At 39.9% G+C, this 26,480-nt stretch overlaps 1 protein-coding gene across 1 annotated transcript; it reads left to right on the top strand.

Moving 5' to 3' along the window:
* The first annotated feature begins 428 nt into the window (after positions 1-428).
* Positions 429-26,480, top strand: LOC110893989 (coiled-coil domain-containing protein 1-like). The gene is made up of 3 exons (XM_022141151.1): positions 429-549; positions 25,786-26,144; positions 26,190-26,480. The coding sequence occupies exons 1-3, from the start codon at positions 429-431 to the stop codon at positions 26,478-26,480; spliced, it is 771 nt and encodes a 256-aa protein (XP_021996843.1).

Raw genomic sequence — 26,480 nt, 5'->3', positions numbered from 1 at the left:
TGAGTAGTGATGATGAAGAGGTGCCGGTGGTGAGAAGGCAAAAGGTGACAGAAGTGCCTAAGTTCAAAGTTGATGAAGAAGTTTATGCAAAAAAGATTCCGGTGAAGTGTGAAAACTGTGAAGCTGTAAAGAAGCAGAACAGCACTTTGATTTACAACTTGAACAGTTTGAAGGAGTCTTATGATGTGCTGAACAAGACAATGAATCAGTATAATCAAACGAGTGAAGAGCAAGATGTTGCTATGAAGACACTTCAGGGAGCATTTATGACAAAACAAAAAGTTGTAAACAACTATACTGAAAAATGTGTTGCTTTAGAACAGAAGCTTGAGCTGCAACGAATTGAAACTGAAAGAGTAAATCGTTTGTTGAAAAGGTACTCATGTACTTCCTATGTGATTGACAGGATTTATCCGACTGTTGAGAGCATGAAGGTATGGGAAGAGGATGATGTAACTGAAGAGAATGCAGCTGGAGTTGATGCTGGTGAAAAGATTGCTGACAAGAAGAAGAGTGATCAGAAAAAGGACACTGAAAAGGCTTCATCTGGTAAGAAGAAAGGTGTCAGTTACAATAAGTGTCCACCCCCGCTGGAAAATGGATATTTGCCCAGATATCCAAACGATGAAAGAGTCAAAAAGGCCACAAATTTACAGTGGGAGTCAGAGTCGTCAGTAAATCTTCCAGAAAATATTGATGTTGTGTTTACATCATCTGACACTGATCAACAATCTCAATTGATGAAGAAAGTTGTGGATCATGTGTTAGAGAGTGATGATGTGGAAGAGTCAAAGTCTGGGTCATGCACACAGAGTCAAACAGAAAAACAGGGAAAATTGGTTTATGATAGAAAGTTTTTATTGTCAAAATCTAATTTGGATGATGGATTGTTTAAAGTGGCATACACTTTGAATGATTCTGACAAATTATATTCTGATGAAGAATTTCCAATAAGAGGTGTCAAAACTGAATTGATTAAAAAGGCTTTCATACTCACAGAAACCAATATTTCTGAAATAAAAGGCTTATGTCTTATTGATAAACCTAAACCTTACACCTCAAGAGTTCAACAGAGATTAAACAAGAAAAAGAATTACGGTTCTGGTTCAGATTTCCAAAAGAGATCAAACCATAACGGTAATTTCAAAAAGAAAGGATTAGGTTTTACTCCTACAGAAAAACAAAAAAAATGAAAAATATGTTCGTGATTTTAAATCCAAAATGTCATTTGTTTCAGGTACATCAACTGATGAAGAAGAAAAGACAAATTTCTGGAGGGAATCAAATAGTGAGTTTCTTGCGAAGAAGCAAGACGAACAGAAGCGAGATACAAGAACCTGTTACCGATGCAACACTGTTGGACACATTGCAAAAGATTGTTCAAATGCGATACAATCAAAACAGGGAGTATTTCGTAAAATCAAAGAGAAAGTGTTTGCGTTTGAATCGCCACTTGATAGAACAAAACTATTTAAAGATTCTATTTTTGAAATTGGTGAAAGTTCGAACAAGTTTTACAAGAAGAAAGCCAAATCTGACAACCAGAAATGGGTTGTTAAGAAGGTTGATGAAAGCTCTAGCGATGATTCTGATGGATCAAAATCAGAGGAGCTATCTTCAGGCAATGAAACTGATTCCACAAAATCAGTTGAGCCACAAGTTGTTTCAAATGGTGAAGCTGATGTAAAAGATGAGAACTCAGTTCCGATTGTGAATGATGAGGAGTTTCCATTACTTCGGGCTGAGAATTATAAAAAGAAAATTGGTAAAATTGAAATTTCTAACCAATTTTATAATGATAAACAGGAATTTGATGCTGAGAAGGTCTTTAACTCCAAGGTAAAACATATCTTTGGCAAGATGATTGATCGAAAAGTCAAAGGGGTAAAAGAGTTTTATGAGAAGAAAACAATGAAAGAAAAAATTGAACCATCCCTGGTTTATGACTGGGATGGTACATATTATGAACAGTAAGTCTCAGGACTTGCCGGAGCTCCCAGGTTGGTAAGCGTGAAACATGAATCGGCATCTTTCTTGAATTTTATTCGGTAACGTCAATCATACAAACGGTAAAGAGGTTTGTTTATGTTTGTTGGTTATAATTACAAGTGGTTAGATGATTTGATTGCATATGGTAAATCAAGGACATTAATTTGTACTTGTATTTTCCTACTTCTGGTTGGAAGACAAGATGATGAACCACATCCCCGAACATTTGTTTGATAAACCTACAAGTGGTAAAATCAATCAAACTTATTTTCCGGAAAAACCATTTTGATTAAAATTGTAACACCCCGTGTTTCCAAAAGTCAAAGTCAAAGTCAAGAGTTGACTGTTATTGGAATTAAAGATCGATAAAGATTAATTTCATTTTAGTTTCATTTTGATTTTCATATTATTTGGAGTAAGTGTTGTATAATCAAACTAATCGGCCGATAATCGAACTGTGAATCAACGACCGACTGTGAATGATAGGAAGTAACAATGCAATAAAGCTAGTCAATCAATAATCAAGCTAATCAAATCAATCATCGAACTCAAGTGTGGATAATTTTTTTAATGCTTTTATACGTGTGTGTGTGCCTTACGTGTTACTTGTGCATGCTTACTTTATGATAAAGTGTGTGGTGAATCAATCAAATCAATCAAGACTCAAAGGTGAATCAAACTCAATGGAAATCGAACCCGAAATGGTTGTAAGGATGCTTGTATGTAGATATAGTAGTTGAGACTAAAAGTAATTTGATTAGGAATTCTATCATTCTCAAATCATCGTTCATCGAACTCGAAATATCAAAAATCGTCGCGAAACACTCAAAACCAGGCAAGCCGATCGAACAGAGCAACCTGATCGAACAGGCTAGCCGATCGAACAGGCTGTTCGATCGGACAGCCGCTCGATCAGGGATGCTGTTCGATCAGCTGACCCTTTCCTCTTTTGGAAGCCTATAAATAGGGCTGTCCTTGTCAAACTTTCCACTTTTGGAAAAGCTCTGACCGACCAGCCTCTTCTTCTCACTAAATCTCAGATTCCTCCCAAACCGGTAAGTATTTCGCTCTAATCCTTGTACGTTTTTGTTCATTAATCGATTCTACATCTTTCTATCTTTCAAAACTTGGGTTTCATCCATGAAATCACCAAGATCTAGGTGTTCTTGGGTGATGTCATCATGTGTTCTTCAAGAACACTAAGTTTTGACATCATTCCACCATGAATAGCTTAGATCTAACCGATTTCCACATAAATAACCTAAAATCTACCAAGGATCTTAACATTTCACGGTGGAAAAGGATTGGGAGATGGGTTTTCATCTATCTTTCAACTCTTTTACGCTCAAAAAGGTGAAAACGAAGCTTGAACCGATTTATAAACCATTCTAAACAAACACATGGTTCAAGATTCGGGTTCTACCGAGAGATATACCGATTTCGGGTTAAACGTTAAACTTAGGTTCCAAACCGTCTCTGACCGAGTTTGGGTGATTCCTGCTCGAGTCAGTAGACTAAGTAGGGACCTCAGTTTTGTGGTTCAACTCGTAGTCAAACTATCTCCAAATCACACCAAGAAACGAGGATAACCAAGTGTTAACCGATAAGTTAACCAAGTCGAACAGCTGGCCGAACGACTAGGCTATTCGATCGAACAGCTAGTCGAACGACTACGCCAGCCGATCGGTTAGGCTAACCGATCGACTAGCACTTAGACCCACCAACTCACAAAAGTGTGGTATTGACGAGGTACTGTTCGATCGACTACGCCACTCGATTGAACATTACTGCTCGAATCATGAGATACTATACTTCAAAACACTTAACCTTTTCAAAACATTGGAATGTCACCCGATCGAGCATGCCACCCGATCGAGTGACATCTTGTCAAGTCCTTGCTGCTAACCGATCGGTTGGGCTAACCGATCGAACAGCTGTTCGATCGGCCAACTTGAAAGGTAATGCTGCAAGAACTCCAAGAGTTCAAACCATCATACACAAACACATCCTTCTCATCAAAGGAAGAAACAATCCACTTGAAGGAACCAGCCGGCCGATCGAATGGATGTTCGAACGAACTTTCAAACCAATCGAACAGCCCACTCGATCGAACAGCTGTCCGATCGATTGGTCTATCCGATCCAGTTTCCACTGTTCACTTTTTCCGCATTACTCATTGTATTGTTATCGAACTATTCAGGCTAACCTATTCTCAGTGCTCCTTTCAATCCACAACCAACCACTGTGAGTATACTCGATCCCTTTTTGCTTTCAGCACTTTTGGGTGTTACATACGTAATCTATCAAATTCACAAACAACACAAACTATTTGAGCGCTAACCTACTTGCATGTATTATTTGACTAAATGATTGCTGTTTATTATGTTTACACGTGGAGTGCTATCTACCTGCTTTAGCAACGTAGTACTATAGTTTGGACTCAGCACCCGTTCGCACGGGGGTTGCTAAGGACAATTACTTGCATGGATTACAGTGGTAATCATGTATTGCGAACTGTCTCGGACAGTCAACCCGAAGTCGTTGGTATCGATGGTCCCATGTTGATAATTTACATGCATCGTTTGCCCTTGTGTACGTGCTTGGTTATGCGTAAACTTTTCGAACTTTATATGCTATATCAAACTTGTGTACTCACCTTTACATTATATGTATTGACTTTTATTTTAACGTATGTGACAGGTGTTTAAGCTACTAGCGTGCTAGGGAAGCGAGGCAATAATAAGCTTCTAGGAGCCTGTGACCTTAGGACAGTGTCCACATACCTGCTCCAGGGCCATAATTATCTGTAGATCTTGTACTGGCACCTGTAGTCAGTAAGATCTACCGTTAGCCGTCTAGAAGTCTTAAAACAATATTTAATTCGGTCTGTAATAACTAAGAACTTGAGTTGTCGGAACAGTTCCCATATTGTTTAGTTGATTTCTATGATAACTTGTTATTGTTTGGGACACGGTATGGGACGTGTTATATAACTGAATTGTATGATAGTTGTTGTGGAAACTTCTGAACAATCTGTTTCGCTCAGTGCCGCGCCCCGATGATTCCGCCATCGGTTGGGGTGTGACAGATTGGTATCAGAGCCATAACTATAGGGAATTAGGTTAGACACGATCTAGTCCGGATCGCTGTCTTAGAGACCTAGACTATAGCTAGAAACCAAGAGACCAAGTTTATGTGCTTATTTTATGTTGTTTCCTTCTATTCTATCATTACATCCGAACTCCGAGCCAAATTTCGTAATTTGGACGGGATTAGGAGTGAAACCCGCAAATTCCTGCCTAAATTACAAATTTTGCCAAATTATTTTGTGAAATTTCTATCAACAAACGGGGGAGAATTATACCAAATTAGGGCTGAAACCCGTAATTTGATGAAAACTTTCCTCTAAATTTTCTTAAAACAAGGAAGAAATTGTTGAGCTAGGGGTGAAACCCTAACCTTGGCAGTTATTCCGACTTTATTTTATCTCGCCAAGGCAATTGACGGACTCCAACGACCTGAACTCACGAGTATGGCCTAGAATGCGCATGCATAATGCCCAAAAATCGAGGCAGAAACATGTCCCCTAGAGTCAAAAGTGACGACAAGTCAACTGTGAATAGTTAAATTGCCATGGTTAGTCAAAGTCTAGTAGCCGCAGACAATCCATTTTCCGATTTTGAGTATTGTTTCATTGATTTTATATGATTTACCTGTTTACGTGTTTTAAGATTCGTTGATTGCTCCATTTGTTATCAATCTGCGTGACTTTGTTGCTATCCTATCTCGATTCAAACCCCTGTTGATGTGATTTAAACGAAACCAGTACGCTATACGACTAAGTTAGACGATACAATGTGATACTATCCGATATGCAAAACGAACGACACTCGACTTGTGGCTATAGGTTTCTGTTTTCTGACTGCCTCTGTGATAAAAATGCGTACGTGTTTAGGGAATTAAGTGCTCTATTTGCTTAATTGCTTATGTGCTTTAATTGCTTCTGTGCTTATGTGCCTCTATGATTATGTGCTTATGTGTTTATATATGTTACGTGACGTGAGATGCGACGTGATTCTAAGCTTTAGTAAACTACGACGTGCGAGATTCGAATTCGTTGTGTTGAGCCCTATGGCGATGTCTATTGCAGACCATGTCGTCATCATCAAGAACTCGCCAAAACCTTTCCCGTCAGGAAAAGAGAGACCGACGTCTCGCCAAGCTCATCTCAAGGTCTGTAGCGAAAGCTGTCAGTGAGGTGTACGAAAACACCAGCAAGTCGTCGGAAGAATCCCGAACCCTCACTGAATCCAGCAAAGCTCCGTTCAGTTTCAAGCAATTTAAGGCATGTGGACCGAAGGAGTTCACCGGTGAAGAGGGCCCTACAGGCTTATTTCACTGGTTTGACTCTGTGGAAGTTACCCTTCGTCAAAGCGGATGCCCGGATCATCTTCGAACTCTCAATGCTACCGGTGTCTTCCAGTCGCGGGCATTGGACTGGTGGACAGCCGAAAGGAATAAGCGCGGGAACGACGCTGCCTACGAGCTGACGTGGGAGGAACTGAAGGCTATCATGCTGGACGAGTTCTGTCCTCCCCACGAACGCCAAAAGTTGGAAGATGAGTTCTGGACCATCAAGCAGAAGGAGGGCGACAACGCTGGTCTCACCGCCCGTTTCAAACAACTGAGCATTATCTGTCCAGACCAGGTCAAGACTCCTGAGATGACCATCAAGAAATACATCCGTGCTCTTCCGGATTGTGTTGCAGATTATGTGTTCGCCGCCAAACCCGCATCAATCGAGGAAACCTACCTACTCGCTGCCGAGATTAATGACAAGCGAGTTAAGGCTGGTGTTTGGGATAAGCCATCCAAGTCATTGCATCAAGTTACTACCGCATCAACCGACAACCCTACTGCTCAAGCCTCCAAGTCCTCGAGAAGAAGAAAGAAAAACAAGAGTTGCGCCGCCGCAACCAATGCTGCTCCTCTTCAGTCAGTACCGCCACAACAGCAACAACCACAGCGCACTGCGCCAGTGATCAATGCGCCGCCGGCTAAGCGTGCGTACACCGGCCCCCACCCACTCTGTGCTACATGTTCTTATCATCACCCGGTGGGTGTGGCCTGCCGTTACTGTGCCCACTGCAACGTTTACGGGCATTTCACTGCGAATTGCCGCTATGGTCCTCGTCAAACGCAAGCTCAAGCCGCTGTTAACCAAGCCCTGCTACCTGCTCCTCAAGCTCCTCAAGTTGCACAGGCCCCGGCAAACAATGTTCGGACCTGCTTTGCATGTGGTGACCCTAACCACTTCGCAAACCGGTGCCCGAACAGAGTGGTGAAACAAGAAGCCCAACAACCCCAGCAACAACAACAGCAGCCTCAACAACAAGCCGCTCACGCCAGAACTTTCAACATCAACGCACGCCAGGCTCAAGCTGATAACAACGTGGTCAATGGTACGTTCCTTGTGAATGGTATATATGCATCATGTTTGTTTGATACTGGAGCCGATAACTGCTTTGTGTCATTTGAGTTTGAGAAACTTCTTAGACGTAAGCGCTCTTATCTTTCGTCACCCTTCGAAGTAGAAATCGCTACCGGAAGAACCATTGCTGTCAATTCTGTGCTCCGTGATTGTACTCTCGAGCTCAACAATCATATATTCCCGATTAATCTCATTCCGATGCAGCTCGGAAGTTTCGATGTCATAGTAGGCATGGACTTTCTTCGTGAAAACCATGCTGAAGTTGTGTGTTCCGATAAGATGATTCGTTTTGTGCTGGCTAGTGGTGATATTCTATGTGTTTATGGTGAAACTACTGCAAAAGATCTCAAGCTCATGTCATGTCTTCAAGCTCGCAAATATCTCCGCAAGGAATATCGAGCCTTCTTGGCCAATATTGTTGTAGCGGAGACGGACAAGAAAAAGAAAGTTGAAGTCAAGGATGTTCCCGTTGTCCGAGAATTTCCTCAGGTGTTCCCTGATGATCTTCCTGGATTACCTCCCAGTCGTGATATCGACTTCCGAATCGACCTTATTCCAGGAGCCAACCCAGTGGCCAAAGCTCCGTATCGACTCGCTCCATCTGAGATGCGAGAACTCTCAAACCAACTCCAAGAGTTACTTGAAAAAGGCTTCATTCGCCCGAGCACTTCTCCATGGGGCGCACCAGTCCTTTTTGTTAAAAAGAAGGACGGGACGTTCCGGATGTGCATCGATTACCGGGAATTGAACAAGCTGACCATCAAGAACCGATACCCCTTACCAAGAATCGACGATCTGTTTGACCAACTACAAGGTGCTCAGTGTTTCTCCAAGATTGATCTACGTTCAGGCTACCATCAGTTGCGGATTCAAGAGGAAGACATACCCAAAACCGCTTTCCGAACCCGATACGGCCACTACGAATTTGTTGTCATGCCTTTTGGTTTGACCAACGCACCCGCGGTCTTCATGGATCTGATGAATCGCGTGTGTAAACCGTTCTTAGACCGTTTCGTCATTGTATTTGTCGACGATGTCCTGATCTATTCCAGATCGAGGGCCGAACATGCGCAGCATTTGCGATTGGTTCTCGAGTTGCTTCAGGGAAACCAACTCTACGCCAAGTTCTCCAAGTGCGAGTTCTGGTTGGAGGAAGTTCAATTTCTGGGTCACATTGTGAATAGTCGGGGTATACACGTCGATCCTGCAAAGATTGAGGCAGTCAAGGGATGGGTTACGCCAAAGAATCCGTCAGAAGTTCGCTCTTTTCTCAGATTAGCCGGTTACTACCGGCGATTCATCGAAGGATTCTCAAAGATTGCTGTACCGCTTACCTCCCTTACTCATAAAGACAAGCCTTTTGTGTGGGGAACCGCACAGGAGACTGCTTTCCAAACCCTCAAACACATGCTGTGCCATGCACCAGTTCTTACACTGCCGGACGGAAGCGATGACTTCGTTGTCTATTGTGATGCTTCAAACCTTGGACTTGGCTGTGTTCTCATGCAACGAGACAAGGTTATAGCTTACGCATCTCGACAGCTCAAAATCCACGAGAAGAACTATACAACCCATGACCTTGAGCTAGGCGCAGTTGTCTTTGCCTTAAAGATTTGGCGACACTACCTGTATGGTACAAGGTGTACGATCTTCACCGATCACAAGAGCCTACAACATATCTTTAACCAGAGAGAACTCAATATGCGTCAACGCCGATGGGTAGAACTTCTCAACGATTACGACTGTGAGATCCGTTATCACCCAGGCAAGGCGAATGTAGTTGCAGACGCCCTCAGCAGAAAGAATTACGTGATAGGTGTTCGAAACATCCAGGCTCAGTATAACCTCGAAGCTCTCATCCGCGAAGCACAACACGCTTGCTTTAACGAGCGTACGTTGAAGAAAGAACGAATCTATCACGATGGAACTCAGCTCGTGAGCAAAGCCAACGGGATATTCTATTATCTGGACCGAATCTGGGTTCCGAGGAGGACAGATTTGCGAAAGATCATCATGAACGAAGCCCACAAATCCCGATATTCCATTCATCCCGGTGCGGACAAAATGTACCAGGACCTCCGCTACAAGTACTGGTGGCCTGGGATGAAAAGGGATATTGCTCTATATGTTGGTAGCTGTTTAACTTGTGCAAGAGTCAAGGCTGAACACCAAAGACCTTCAGGCTTACTCGAACAACCGCCGATACCCGTATGGAAGTGGGAAAGCATAGCTATGGATTTCATAACTAAGCTTCCGACCACGCCATCAGGTCACGACAGTATTTGGGTTATAGTCGACCGTCTAACCAAATCAGCCCACTTTCTGCCAATACGAGAAGACTATAAGGTGGCCAAGCTAGCCCAAATCTACACCGACGAGATCATTAAGAATCATGGTACGCCTCGAGACATCATTTCTGATCGCGATGCTCGGTTTACGTCGAGATTGTGGGAAACTTTTCAAGCAGCTCTTGGTACGACGCTGAATTTGAGTACCGCATTCCACCCGCAAACCGACGGGCAGACTGAAAGAACGATTCGTACTATTGAAGACATGCTCCGTGCGTGTGTTATCGATTTTGGTGGTAGTTGGAGCAAACACCTACCGTTGGTCGAATTTTCGTACAATAATAGCTATCACTCCAGCATCGAAATGGCACCTTTCGAAGCCTTGTATGGTAGGAGATGTCGCTCGCCTATTGTATGGCACGAGGTCGGTCATTCACAATTGACTGGGCCCGAGATTCTGCAAGAAACGACTGACAAGATCCACCAGATAAGGGAAAATTTGGTGAAGGCCCGGGACAGACAAAAGATGTACGCCGATAAACGACGCAAGCCCCGCGAATTTGCAGTTGGCGACTACGTACTCCTAAAGGTATCACCTTGGAAGGGAGTAGTCCGATTCGGCAAAAGAGGGAAACTTGCGCCTCGATTTGTTGGACCTTTTAAGATTCTGGAAAGGATCGGTAAAGTTGCCTACAAACTCGAATTACCGAAGGAACTCAGCAATGTCCACCCGACTTTCCATATTTCAAACCTTCGAAAATGCGTAGCCGACCACGACGCAATAATACCACTCGACGATCTTCAGGTCAATGAGACGCTACACTTCGTGGAAAAGCCTGTCGAAATCATGGACCGACAGACCAAGCAACTCAGACGCTCTCGCATTCCTATTGTAAAAGTACGATGGGAAGGCAAACGAGGCGCGGAGTTCACTTGGGAACTCGAAAGTGACATGAAGGCCAAGTACCCGCAGTTGTTCAGATAGATCTGAAGCATCAAATTGGTAAAATCACACGGCGATGTACGGTTCTCGGCCTAATTTCGGGACGAAATTCCCTAAAGGAGGGGAGACTGTAACACCCCGTGTTTCCAAAAGTCAAAGTCAAAGTCAAGAGTTGACTGTTATTGGAATTAAAGATCGATAAAGATTAATTTCATTTTAGTTTCATTTTGATTTTCATATTATTTGGAGTAAGTGTTGTATAATCAAACTAATCGGCCGATAATCGAACTGTGAATCAACGACCGACTGTGAATGATAGGAAGTAACAATGCAATAAAGCTAGTCAATCAATAATCAAGCTAATCAAATCAATCATCGAACTCAAGTGTGGATAATTTTTTTAATGCTTTTATACGTGTGTGTGTGTGCCTTACGTGTTACTTGTGCATGCTTACTTTATGATAAAGTGTGTGGTGAATCAATCAAATCAATCAAGACTCAAAGGTGAATCAAACTCAATGGAAATCGAACCCGAAATGGTTGTAAGGATGCTTGTATGTAGATATAGTAGTTGAGACTAAAAGTAATTTGATTAGGAATTCTATCATTCTCAAATCATCGTTCATCGAACTCGAAATATCAAAAATCGTCGCGAAACACTCAAAACCAGGCAAGCCGATCGAACAGAGCAACCTGATCGAACAGGCTAGCCGATCGAACAGGCTGTTCGATCGGACAGCCGCTCGATCAGGGATGCTGTTCGATCAGCTGACCCTTTCCTCTTTTGGAAGCCTATAAATAGGGCTGTCCTTGTCAAACTTTCCACTTTTGGAAAAGCTCTGACCGACCAGCCTCTTCTTCTCACTAAATCTCAGATTCCTCCCAAACCGGTAAGTATTTCGCTCTAATCCTTGTACGTTTTTGTTCATTAATCGATTCTACATCTTTCTATCTTTCAAAACTTGGGTTTCATCCATGAAATCACCAAGATCTAGGTGTTCTTGGGTGATGTCATCATGTGTTCTTCAAGAACACTAAGTTTTGACATCATTCCACCATGAATAGCTTAGATCTAACCGATTTCCACATAAATAACCTAAAATCTACCAAGGATCTTAACATTTCACGGTGGAAAAGGATTGGGAGATGGGTTTTCATCTATCTTTCAACTCTTTTACGCTCAAAAAGGTGAAAACGAAGCTTGAACCGATTTATAAACCATTCTAAACAAACACATGGTTCAAGATTCGGGTTCTACCGAGAGATATACCGATTTCGGGTTAAACGTTAAACTTAGGTTCCAAACCGTCTCTGACCGAGTTTGGGTGATTCCTGCTCGAGTCAGTAGACTAAGTAGGGACCTCAGTTTTGTGGTTCAACTCGTAGTCAAACTATCTCCAAATCACACCAAGAAACGAGGATAACCAAGTGTTAACCGATAAGTTAACCAAGTCGAACAGCTGGCCGAACGACTAGGCTATTCGATCGAACAGCTAGTCGAACGACTACGCCAGCCGATCGGTTAGGCTAACCGATCGACTAGCACTTAGACCCACCAACTCACAAAAGTGTGGTATTGACGAGGTACTGTTCGATCGACTACGCCACTCGATTGAACATTACTGCTCGAATCATGAGATACTATACTTCAAAACACTTAACCTTTTCAAAACATTGGAATGTCACCCGATCGAGCATGCCACCCGATCGAGTGACATCTTGTCAAGTCCTTGCTGCTAACCGATCGGTTGGGCTAACCGATCGAACAGCTGTTCGATCGGCCAACTTGAAAGGTAATGCTGCAAGAACTCCAAGAGTTCAAACCATCATACACAAACACATCCTTCTCATCAAAGGAAGAAACAATCCACTTGAAGGAACCAGCCGATCGAGCCAGCCGGCCGATCGAATGGATGTTCGAACGAACTTTCAAACCAATCGAACAGCCCACTCGATCGAACAGCTGTCCGATCGATTGGTCTATCCGATCCAGTTTCCACTGTTCACTTTTTCCGCATTACTCATTGTATTGTTATCGAACTATTCAGGCTAACCTATTCTCAGTGCTCCTTTCAATCCACAACCAACCACTGTGAGTATACTCGATCCCTTTTTGCTTTCAGCACTTTTGGGTGTTACATACGTAATCTATCAAATTCACAAACAACACAAACTATTTGAGCGCTAACCTACTTGCATGTATTATTTGACTAAATGATTGCTGTTTATTATGTTTACACGTGGAGTGCTATCTACCTGCTTTAGCAACGTAGTACTATAGTTTGGACTCAGCACCCGTTCGCACGGGGGTTGCTAAGGACAATTACTTGCATGGATTACAGTGGTAATCATGTATTTCGAACTGTCTCGGACAGTCAACCCGAAGTCGTTGGTATCGATGGTCCCATGTTGATAATTTACATGCATCGTTTGCCCTTGTGTACGTGCTTGGTTATGCGTAAACTTTTCGAACTTTATATGCTATATCAAACTTGTGTACTCACCTTTACATTATATGTATTGACTTTTATTTTAACGTATGTGACAGGTGTTTAAGCTACTAGCGTGCTAGGGAAGCGAGGCAATAATAAGCTTCTAGGAGCCTGTGACCTTAGGACAGTGTCCACATACCTGCTCCAGGGCCATAATTATCTGTAGATCTTGTACTGGCACCTGTAGTCAGTAAGATCTACCGTTAGCCGTCTAGAAGTCTTAAAACAATATTTAATTCGGTCTGCAATAACTAAGAACTTGAGTTGTCGGAACAGTTCCCATATTGTTTAGTTGATTTCTATGATAACTTGTTATTGTTTGGGACACGGTATGGGACGTGTTATATAACTGAATTGTATGATAGTTGTTGTGGAAACTTCTGAACAATCTGTTTCGCTCAGTGCCGCGCCCCGATGATTCCGCCATCGGTTGGGGTGTGACAAAAATAAACTTAAGTGTTTTGAAATCTAAATGGGAAAATAGTTTGTTGATTGGGGGAGTTCTGATTGTTTATGCCTAGTGAATGGCGATTTGAGGTGATTGGATATCGGTTGTCATGTTTCTGTATAGTTTGTTTTCATATTTTTGTTAATGTGTTTGCATTTTAGGGGGAGTAAGAAAATTTCAGAAAATCCAAAAACATTAGAAAATTTGAAAAAGTCAAAAACATGATAAAATCAAAAATGAGTTTTTGTTGCATAAAAGAGGAAATGATAGTACATCAGTGGACTATCACAACATGCTAAAGAATTGGAAAGTCAAAATGTGATAAACGATCTTACTGCGGATGTGTCAGTAGATTTTCGCACATTTAGTAAATTGAAATGAGATATAAACCTAAATCAAACTTGCTTGATTCGTGGGTAACTATTCTTGGATACATGGATAACCCCCGAAATCTTGTTTGAAAGGTCCCGTATTCTGAGATACTAGGTCTTTATACTCAGTGATATCTGGGGTATTATCCCGGGACTTCTGCTGTATGGAAGTACTGACCTAGTCCCCGGATAATGCTTTTCGCAAAATGCTTGAAACATAGCATCGCCCTCAGCAAGCTGATGAAACAATAAAATTGATAGTCATTGCTGTTGTAAAAAAGATCCTCTAAAGGGGACCCACCAAAAGTCGAGCCGTCATCTCTCTGCTGAACGGAAGTTCTGACCTGAGCTCTCACGGTTTCGCATCTACCCCTTTACAGATATCATCTGTGGTATACTCACCTGTAAGACTGAATATTTGGGATCTGGATACAGGAGTATATTCAAGTGGAGTGATACATAATTAAGTTTAAGTCTCTAAAACATTAATATCGTATCTCGAATCAATTGAAGTCTGTGTGAAAATTTAAGTGGACAAACATACTGACAATCTAGGTAAATTGTTTAGAACTGAGTATGTTTAAAGCTTAACGGTGTTGGTGATATGTCTCAAAACTGATATGATCCTCTTGCACGAGCTCACAAAAATATTGTCTGTATATAGTTTATTTCTGCATTTTATTTTCTTTCAGAAAAATCCAAAAAGATTTTTGGTGTGATTTAGCATAAATTTTTGAAAAGTAAAAAAGATTTTCGACGACTGATATTGAAAAGCTGATTTTCAAAATTTGAAGTGCTAAACATGATGAACAATTGGTTTGGGTGTTTGTGTTTGTTTTGATAAAGAAAAACGTCAAAATTCCAAGTGGTTCATCAGTATCTGATTGATTGATTGGTTTCTAAAAAGTGATGATCTTATGCTTAAACGTTTATCATAAATCTTATGTTTGTGGTAGAGTTTTATGCAGGAAAAGTCAATATTTGAGGGGGAGCACATGTTGGACTTGATAAACTCAAAAGATGTCAAACTTCAAAGTGAGGGAGTCTGTTGATGATAAAAGAGAAAGAGAAGAAGATAGAGAGAGAGAAGCCCAAAGACTGATCAAGACTGAAGATATGAAGACACAGCATTGTTGTGACTCGATAGTCGACTCCATCAACATCTGAGGGGGAGTCTGTTGGTGCACTACATCTGTTGATTTCGTCTTAGATCGAGTCTTTCATTATAATGTATAGATTAGGGCGCTTTTTACAAGGTACGAGGAGGTCCACTTATTCGTACATAGTAGGTCCTCTTATTCGAACATAGTAGGTCCTCTTATTCGTACAAAGTAGGTCCACTTATTCGTACATAGTAGGTCCCCTTATTCGTCACGTCCATAAAAGAGGACCTACTCACCTATAAATACCATAAGAGAGGACCTCATTTGTAAGATCTAGAATTCCATACCGAGGTGCTGCCGGTGTGAGAATCGATTGTAAACGCTGTCAAATTAATCAACAAAGAGAATTAAGAGAATATCTAGCTGTTTCTACATCAGGTACTTGTTTTCCGCACCTGTATCTGATCAAACTCCTCTGATTGACTCGTTCGGGTCAGAATCCGATCCTACACATGATCTAAGTAGTAACCCTCCTTAAGCTAACCATACCATGTATAAAATGTTTGTAAGTAATCGTAACATGTATTTCACCCCCGAAGTATAAAACTGAAAATAGTTAAAAGAAAAGGGGGACATGAACTCACGGTTTTGCATCTTCTGTGCTCGTAACTCAAGTCTCCCCAGCAAATACGACTCTTACAATGTACTAGGGTCGATTAGACGAACGGGCCGTGCCTTGCCTTTGTATTTACGTTTTTGAGTGACGTTTCAAAGTGTCTTCAATATTTTTGTAATAATACTTCTCAAGTATTGTTATTTGTATTTCCTTCCCAAGGATGGGAGTACCTCATACTTGTGTATTCGTATTCTTGTATTGGTATATCGTGCCATGTATTGGCGTCGTATTCCGGTTTGTACGTATTTTCTTAATAAGTATCCCATATATATTTCCAAAACAATATATTTTCAAATCTCATTTAGAAAATGTATAAACTTATCTTGTCCAAAAATACTGTATCTCCCAAAAATATATATTTGTCCCAAAATCATATATCTTCTAAATAAACCCAAGAAGATATATTTTTATCTCTCAAAAATAATATATTTTCTCCTTGTCCAACAATATGATGTACTTTGTAATAAAGTCATTCTTTCAGGTCCAAAATAATATTCACCAAAAATATTTGTAAAGGTATTTTTCGGAATATTCTATAAGTTACGTTTTTGTCGTTCGGTTTCACAATACCAAGTGTGTAACTTAAATATTTATTCCGTGTGACTTTGGTATTATTTTGGAGTTGTAATTTCATGGTATTTGTAAGTTATATTATTTTATCCTAAAATAATATAACTAGTTCACAACTCATGCAGATATTCACACAAGCGTCTTAGTATAAAATATATATTCTAAATATATTTTTATCCGTTTTCATTTACAAAAACAAACCTCTGATACTTGTATTTTGTTACAAAAATTATGGCGAGGTTTACATTTGTAAAACATAGTTTAAAATACACAAGTAAACTCTTGTCTAGAAAATATTTTCTAAGTGTTTGGATTTTTAGAAAATTTCGCCATAGTTTCCTTTGTAAATGGAGGTGTCCATGCTAATTAGCATATCATTTTCTTTTCAAACAATCACAATATCCATCAACAATCAATCTTTAAACACCTTACATCACCAAAAGCAAAACTATATGCTTTATATAGTATTCATGAACTTGATATTTCACAAAAACGCGTAGTAACTTGGTGAGGTGTTTAGTGGTCTTAGTTATCTCCCAAAGTGTATTCATCCTTTTAAAAATCTCATTTTTAAAGAACCTTGGTGTTAACAACTTGTGAACAAATTTTACAAAATTTATTCTTTTGAACTCTTCTTGTAAATAAAGTGTTCTTACACTTATTTCATTTCCAAAAATGGTTTAAGTGTAAGTAAACGTCATGATCTTTCAAAAATCGACTCTTGAACTTGGTTTGTTTAGGAAAAATCATTTGTAACTCTCGGATCTACATGATCATCAACTCACTTTGTTTACTTATATTTCAAGAAAATCATTTTTCCTTCAAGTTCATGTTTAATCTAGAAGGTGATTATTTCATGTAATCCCCTAATCACCCTCTAACTTGTTAACCCATGTTTTTAATCATACTTTAACAAGTTCTATATGATGATCAACATCATATCACCAAGAAATCAACAAGTATTCATCAACATAGTCAAAACAACTTCATACTAATAATATTTCACCATTTTTCATCTTTATGTACTTTATGTTCAAGCCTTTAGTTCATGTTCTTTAGTATTCTTGTTATTTCATCACAATGTACAATCTTTTAACCATAAAAATAAAATAGTCAAGAGTTATGAGAGATCTTACTACTAGCTTTAAGTTAGGGAAGAACACTTGTGAAAAAGATGGTGAAAAGTGGATGATGAAAGCAAATTAGAAGGATTCTTCAAGATCTTTAAGCTCCAAGCTCCATGTATCACCTTCTAACTCTTGAAACAAGCTTGAAAATGGTTGTATGGTGGTTGCAAGGTGGTGGTGGTGGCGGTTGTAAGGTGAGCCGAGAGGGAGAGAGAGATGTGAGGGAGTGGGGTGATGTTGAGTGAAGATATGAATGGAATGGCCAAGATCTAGTGCACCATACTTACAGAGATTATATCAATATTTTGTTCAAGATCACAAGCAAGATATCAAATATAATAAGGGATTAAATCTTGGAAGTATGGTGGTGATATTTGGTGGGTCCATGTGACCGTAAATGGAGAGGGGGGGGGGGTTAATTGTAATATTTGATGGTAAGTAGGTAAATATTTAGAAGGTTAAGTGAAATATCTAGTGTTATATGTGTATGGCACTTTAAGTAGTGTGTTGAGGTATTCGGGGACCATAACTAGTTCAAAAATAATAAAACAATGTTTCTGGCAAAGGTTTGGTGTTCCGGGTAATGTCCGGTTGTCCGGTTAGATACCGTTCTGTTAAAGTGCTAAGTTATTCCGTATAGTGTCCTTTATGTGTCTTTTTGTAACACTTCCAATCCCCGACACTTAGGAAAGCATACAGGACCATTTTGCCATATTTTTGCACATTACTAGCATGTTAAAATGCTGAATTTTGATAAATAATGCAGAATTCTGCACTTGTAGTGGGTTTTAGGCACTTCCCGGCACTTAAACTATCACCTAGTGACGCAGTTTTATGGTCCTTACTTCCCTACACTCCATACTAGTGTAGTACCTTGTCCCTGTCTCATATTGGGCCTCAAAACATTGTCTGTCTATGTACTGACACTGTCAGTATATTTCGTGTTATCCGCTAACCGTGCTAACTACGCTTTGTGCATCAAGTATGTCACTAAAGTTGGTATGCAATCAATGGAGTGACAGCATGAAATGTGATGCATATACACGTTGGATACAGAAATCAGAAAGCAGTTTAAGTCATCAGTCGTAATTAAGTGTCACACCCCGACCACGTAGAACATACAAAACGTGGCGAAAACGTCGGGGAGTGTTGTAACAGAATCAATTGTTTCAAATCCATGGCAAATGAAGTTTCGTTTTATAAATCAAACAGGAAAGTTTACATTGTCTAAACAAGAATCAAAGTGTACATATGTCACACCCCGTTTTCCACGTGTCTCACCGGTGGGCCCGGTGGGGGATTACCGTGACGATGTTGGCAACAATATAGTCAAACCACACAATTATATAATGCACAGCGGAAGCATAAGATAAATATATATTTCAACCTCTGGTGATAATATCAATGTATTACAGAAGTTGAATATCCACAGTGGATCGTAAATAAAGATAAAGTATTGTTCCATCAGATACTGCAATCAAGCTTGCGAGACTTATCACGACGCTAGGGAGCTAATACCAGCAAATTTACGTTTAGGTACCTGCACTTAATCTTTTGGGGAAAATACGTCAGTTTACACTGGTAAATACATTCAACTGACACATTTGAAATGTTTATTAAAATTGATTTGAATGCACAAGGCACAAACTCTTTTATAACTTGGGAAAATTATAATAAAATCTTGTGAACGTTTTACATGTTCTTTTATGCGTTCAGTAGCCCGGGTCGTGCCGGGTTAAAGATTTATAGACACACCACGTTTGCGTAAAACCGTAGTATAAAAACCAACGGCTACGTCTTTTAAATTTAATGTCGACACTTTATACCGGGTGTACGCCTACACCGGGATGTCGATGGTCGTGGCCATTTCGTAAAATGATGCCAAGGATATCCGGGACAACGGTCATTAAACCCCCCAAAGGCTTATAAGCAACAAAACTGTTTAAATGAGCCGATCATATTTAATCAATTAACCACCTAAGCGATGGAATTATATAATGCTCAATCAAGCGGTATTAATATACCGTAACCCAAGCCCATATAGGGGAAATAAGTTAAAGTATTTACCTTTGCAAGTATAATTCCTTAATTTGGATTAAATCACCGATAGCTTTTACTGGGGCTCCTAATCTGGAACGAAGGTTTTAATTAACCTCTTAGAATCCTAACGGGTCGTTATAATGGCCGTAGCCTAGACCGGTTGGTTCCGATATATATAGATATGGTTTAATCGCGTGAAAAGGCGAAAACCGAGAATGGAGTGTGATTCTGACCCAACAAGTGTAGGGACTTGTTTTATATGGGTTAATGGTTCACACTCTGGATTTTGGGGTTCAAATAATATAATTTGACCCGTATCGGCTAAATTATGAAAACTAGTTTCATAAGCCGAACCGTGCGCGCGATAGGCGAAACGGTTAACCATGAGAGTCGTACGCTTATTTCCTAAGTCAATATGCCTTAAATGGGTCGTGGTATCAGTAGGATACCTTCCGTGACGCCCGTAACGAGTTTAAGTTAATATTATGCCCCGTAGGGGCTTTTCGGTCATTTTAAAGATTTTAAAAGGGCTTTTCGAGTTCTACAGGAAATCTGAGTTTCCCGAACAGCTTATAAAGCTTAAAATACTTTATTTATTATTTAAAATCAGTAGCAACTGGAATCGGGTCAAAAGACCTTGTAGAACTCATGTTTTGGCCAAAAAGGGCATATTCGGTATTTACCGAACCGTAGCCATAACCGCAGGTTATGAGCGAGGTAAAATTTATTAAAAATCTTTAAAATTCCCAAAATATTATTTCAATACAGTGGGTAAAAGTTTTGGTGACGAAATCTTGGTTTAGATAGGTGTTATGCTAATTGCGCCGTTAATTAATAAAGTTTACTTTAAATGCGCTATTTAGCATAACTCTCATTCTAGACCTCGGATTGATGTGAAACTTTAAGGACATGCTTATAATTTAATAAGCAAGGTTTTGGTCCGTTCACGTGTCCGAAATACTCGTTTTAATTTTAAAAGGCCGTTACGGTCAACTTTTAGGCAAATGACGGAAACACGTAAAAGACTCGGATAACTCATGAACTGACCACAGAGGTTTATACCAACATGTGACCTGGTCCTAAGAGAGTCCTAAGGTATATTTATACCTCACTAAAACGGGTCAGAACTGAAGTCAAAGCAAAAGTCAAACTTTTGCGACATTCGGCTCCGAACCGGTTCAATATAGCAAATGATCGATTCAAACGAGCGCAAACAAGTTTATATACTTATTATCATGTTTTATGATTATCAAAACAGGTTCCATAACATATACATTACAGATTATGCATAAATCGCTAAAATGGCTTTCTGTTGACTTTTTAACCGCACGTTTGACTCGACATTTGTCATAGTTAGAGTGGTGATCAGGGGGAACCCTTTTAGGGGTTTATTACCTCCATTGATACCAACTTATAACCACCTTTGATTCGTCATAAGACAGAACCATCATGGACATAATTTAAAGTCAAACCGTTTTTACGACGGTTCGGTTTTTAGCTAAATACTAAGCATAAACTGAACTACGGATGATCAAGGTAACTTACAGAAGTTAGAACTTGAATATGGAGCAGAGAAGGATGCTTATTAGCTCTTGAGATGACCAGAGAATGTGTCTTTGAGTGTGATGAATGTTATGAACTTACTAGTGCTATTTATAGCAAATGTCATGGCTCAAGATCATTACACACAACTCTACAAGTGCCCTTGGATGAATGGCAGGTGTATTAGAGGGTTATGGGTCGAGTAGGGGGCACCCATGCCTCATTGATTGGTGTTTGGTCGTTCAAATGGTCCAAAGGTCAAGTAGTTACAACAATTCTGCATCTGGGCGTCTAATGCGGCCCGCATGGAAGTTCCATGCGTTTATAATGCGGGCCGCCTGGGATCAAAATACCAGACGCGTAATTGAGGAGGCTCGCGGCCCGCCTCAACTTAACCCAATATGCAATGCGGGTCGCGTGGGGTTAAGATTTCAGAAATTTTAAATCTTTTGTCATGATTGCGAAATCTTGGTAATTAATAACGAAATCTTTCGCAATGATTTACCTGACCTTTCGGGTTTGAAGGGGTAACTTTGCGGTTTGGCCCTCGGTTATTTACCGATAGGGGCCTCGTGTTATTTACCCGCATTATAAAGTCCCTTGTTAGTTTATTAATTGTTCAGAAAGCCTTAACTTTCATTATTGACGCTTTTAACCCTTCTCATACGAATTTGAGTATAACTCTTTCGTTTTAAGACGGAACTTCGCGGAATTTATACAGTATATTCTAGTGAGCGTATAATACTGTTACGAAGTCTTGGGAACGTTAAAGGGTCACTCAGAGGTAATATTAAACATGTTGACACAGTTAACCCCTGTAGTTCGTAATCTCTCACTTTCTTCCGCGTTTCGCTTCCGTACGATTTATGATTTATTCGTTTGAAGGTACAAGCATTTATTTAGGGTTACTATACAGTATATTTACCCTTGTTGACATTTACAACCCTCGAATTTATATACTTTCAAGGTTTGTCAAAATTAGTCCTTTATTTATTATAGATGCCACGTGTAATCAAATGACACGTGTTAACACATCATTGGACACAAAAATTCGAGGTGTTACAACATAACATAAATTAACTAGTTCTTGTCTCGTTTTAAGTCACTAAGGCACAGGTCCGCCTAAGTATGTCTTGATAAGTCCTATGCATCATCTCCTGAAAACACATGTGAAAATAGGTACGTCAGCATAAAAATGCCTGTGAGATACATTGGTTTTGTGAAAACGGGATTCATGACTTGAGTTTGAGAAAATGTTTAGTCATGAACCTCGTATTTTGCTTTGTCTTGTAAATCATTTGAAAAACGGTAAGATCAAATGATATGTATAAATAAGAGAACAATGCATGGTTAACTGAATAACTATGTAAAAAAAAGAGTTTGTATAAGATTTGTTGTTTGTAAGTCAATATCTTGTGAAAAGCGTGTTATTTGTATAAAATGTTCTATGTTTCAAATTGAAATGATTCAAATAACGCTACGATATGTAATACCATACAAACACTTATATATAGGAAGTACCAGCGGCGTATCCACCATGTTTGTATCATATTACACATGCCTCGTTACTTAAATCACTTACTCAAACCAAACCATCAAGATGAAATGTTTAACAACGGTAGAAATGTTCATGCATAGTCAAATGTCTATTGTCAAATGTAATCCATGTCAACGGATACAACTGGTTTAAACGGTTCAATGGTTACAGACGGTTCATGAAATCAAAGGGGTAAGACGGTTCACATAGTCAAATGGTTACAACGGTTCAAAATGTAGTGTAATGTGTTCATATGCTGGATGAGCATATGCAACAGAAATGCAATGTGAAACAATGTACTACGTATGCATACAATGGGCGTACGTAGCATGAAATGTATTGTAGAGTACAACGGTTCAAAATGTAGTATACTGTGTTCATATGCTGGATGAGCATATGCAACAGATATGCAATGTGAAACAATGTACTACGTATGCACACAATGGGCGTACGTAGCATGAAATGTGATGTAAAGCAATGTACTAAGTACGCACACAATGGGCATACATAGCATAAACACAATGAAATCATGTACTATATATGTACTATCGAACATAGTAGTATATGATGTGAAAACCGGAAAGCATAAAAGTAGCAAGTAGGCACATGTGTTTCACCCCAAAACAGTTTGGAAAACAGTAAAAGAGGGGTTCAATGTACTCACCTGAGATTGCTTTGGAGTTCTTGTATAATAACCAGATAATGCTAAAGATCACGGGATATCAAACGGCACCTAATAGGTAGCTATGTTAATATACCGGACCAAATCGGAAGGATCGGATAGTACGCGGGTTTGTAAACCAAACGAGTATGGAGACTCATGTAATATGGTTTAACAAAGCCTACATACTAAAATGAAACTTAACCTAAGTGCTTACGGCCCATCACGACCCGTTTAGGTAGCTTATGGTACCCTAACGCGTCGTTCGCATAGAACGTGTTCGGAACGCCTAACATCGCGACCACAAGGTATAACCTCGGAAGGTTATAGCTATGGTCACCTAAGGTGTTTGGTTGGATCCTAATGATCGACCAAATGGGTCGGGTTCGAAAGTATAAGCGATGGTTTAGATCGCTTACCTTACGACCCTATATAAGCACTAAACTAAAAGTGACGAGCTAAGCATGTTAGAACATGCTTAACTAAGTTTGAAAACAGGTTTGACATCAAAACAAACGGCTTTGATGCCCATGAGTAGTTTGGTTACAAAATATGCAAGAATGCACATTTTGGCCGAAACTACGACTCGTCACTGAGCCTAGATAATGTGGTGATCAGTAGGTATAGTCACTACGGACTATAACCATCGTGATCACGCTCACGTTATGAAGTTCCATGAACTTCGCATCGACCATAAGCTGGTCAATGCAGAAAGTCAACAATACGTTGACTTTCGGACTCGAAAAGCGAATAAAAGAGCGAAAGAAGACTTACGGAGGGTCCCCGAGTGCTAATCTAGATCAAATAGCTCAGGTATGAAACAATGGTTCCAACTTAGAGCCTTAAGATCAGATTGTGTGGGTTTTTGGAACAAAGGGGGGGGGGTATTTATAGGAAAAGTGGAACCGTTAGGATCGTTTATCGAATATCGTGCCACGATCTCGTGCGTACACTTGTCGAAATGTTGTGGTAAGTCAGAAAATGCCCCTTGGCTCTTGATTGGGTGAAAGGGCATTGCCCCTTGATCGATCGAAAGGCCAAACTGCATTAAATGCAACATTTATTCTGTCTGACAGTCTCACGCGGCCCGCCTCAACATTTAGGCAAAACTCACGCGGGCCGCCTGAAGCTTCTGATCTGCAAATACTTTCAAAAATGGCAGTTTTGGTCCCTGTTGCGTATTTAAGCCATTTCCGACACTTCTAAGGCCCGTAAAGCCAACTTTAAGGCCCTAAAATGATGCCTAAGCATTGTGGACATGAAACATGCTCAAAAATGTTCCGGATGTTGGTTCGTTTGGTCGTACGAACGCGATGTTCGCTTAATTACGACGGAATGCGCATAAGCGCGAAAAACGATCCAAATGACGCGACGAATGGATTTTTCTCATGCCAAACACTAAGGCATAATATAAGGATGCTTACATAAATTTTTGGATGTCCGGATGTATTCAGAACGTAAGTTATGCGCGAAAGTGCAAACTTGTGCACTTTTTGACACTTTTAGTCCCTGAATGATCCAAAAGTTTGTTTTAGCATACTAAACACCTCAAAGCCTATTTCTAAGCTATGTAAAGGATATTTAGGGTATGTTTAACTTATGGACATGTTCCGGAATGTTCGTTACAGTTCAAATTGGCATACTTTCGCCGTTTGTCAAGTTTAGTCCCTGTAAGCGAATTAACTTGTTTTTGCCATACCAAAGCCTTCAACACTTATTTCTAAGTTATGTAAAGGTTATTTAAGGTATGTTGAGTATATGTTGATGTTCCGGAGTATTTGTCGCATTAAACTGAGTACGTTTACGCACCAGTTTGCGTATAATGCTCTAGAAAGCAATGTAGAGTTTGAAATTGAACAATAATTGATATGTGCAAAACATACACATATTTATACAAGATCCCAAGTATGAAATACAATATTTCATCGGCTTGGTATTTGTTTGATGGTCGCGGTGACACAGGTGTCACATTAAGCAAAGTCATTAAGCATAAATCAATATTAATTAAACGTACGGATGCATGCAAATTTAACAGTTGTCACACAACGGGTAATCCACATGCCAAATGGGATCAACAAAAGGAAAAACAACAAAAGAAGAGAAAAATAGCGATGAAGAAGATGCTACGTATGTACCGTCTGGTTCTGAGGTTCGTAAGATGTCAAAGAGGATGAAACGCACTGCAAGAAAGAAAACTCTTTCTCCATGGGTGAAAAGAACACGCAAGCGTACAGATGCATCTGTCAAAAATACATCAGTTAGTGTTCCTATCGAGCTAACAATTGAAATAGAAATTTGAGTTGAAGCTGAAGAACAGTTTATTCCTATCCAGAATCCACCAACATCACCTGTTCAACAACAATTTGTTCCTGTACTACAACAACAACAAACTACTCCACCTCAGCAGGCAATGCCTCAAATAGAGTCGACTTCGAGACCACATCCGACTCCAAGGCAACAACAAAGGTAATAACCTACAGGTCTTTTTAATGATGATTTCTTTGCAGAAATTCCAGGTTTGGATGATATACCAGATATGAACTTTTACGATGACAAAATATTAAAGATAATGGAAGAAAAGATCAAGAAGCTAGAAGATAAAGTGAAGTGTCTGGAAGCTGAGAATGTGGTTTTGAATGATAGAGTTCAAATATTAGAAACAAAGAATGTGCAGCTGACGACATCAAACACAATGCTTCTTGAAGAGAACGAACAGTTGAAGAAGATTGTTGATGATCACGAGGAAGATCGGAAGCTGAGAGATAAAAAGATGGATATGTTGTTTGCCATGTTTGAAAGTAAATTTGGTGTTAGTGTGGAGGAGGAGTTTAATCAGATCGAGATTCGTAAAGTTGAAGCTCGAAGAGTTGAATGTGAACATAAAGCAACTGAAGAATCTTCTTAAGCTCAGAAAGACAAATCTAAGGTTGATGATATTCCTAACATCACTAAATTCGTCTGTATTGGTCAACAAGTGACAGTGGCGTACAGTGAAGAAGAAACGGAAAGGTTGGATGAAGTTGAGAGGCGAAGGAATAAAGATAAGAAAGATGATAATGAAGACGAAGATGAAGAACTTAAAGATGTTGATGATCCTGTTAATGTTGATGATAATTCAGATGATGATCATGATAGTGATGATGATAACGATCAGGGTGGAATTGGTTTTCAGATTGTGAGTAGGAAAGAAGATTGTGAGTAG

Source organism: Helianthus annuus, chromosome 2 (assembly GCF_002127325.2).
Source record: "Helianthus annuus cultivar XRQ/B chromosome 2, HanXRQr2.0-SUNRISE, whole genome shotgun sequence".
NCBI classification, from domain to species: domain Eukaryota; kingdom Viridiplantae; phylum Streptophyta; class Magnoliopsida; order Asterales; family Asteraceae; genus Helianthus; species Helianthus annuus.
Note: the sequence above shows the minus strand (reverse complement) of the source record. Positions and strands in the feature narration are given on the sequence as shown.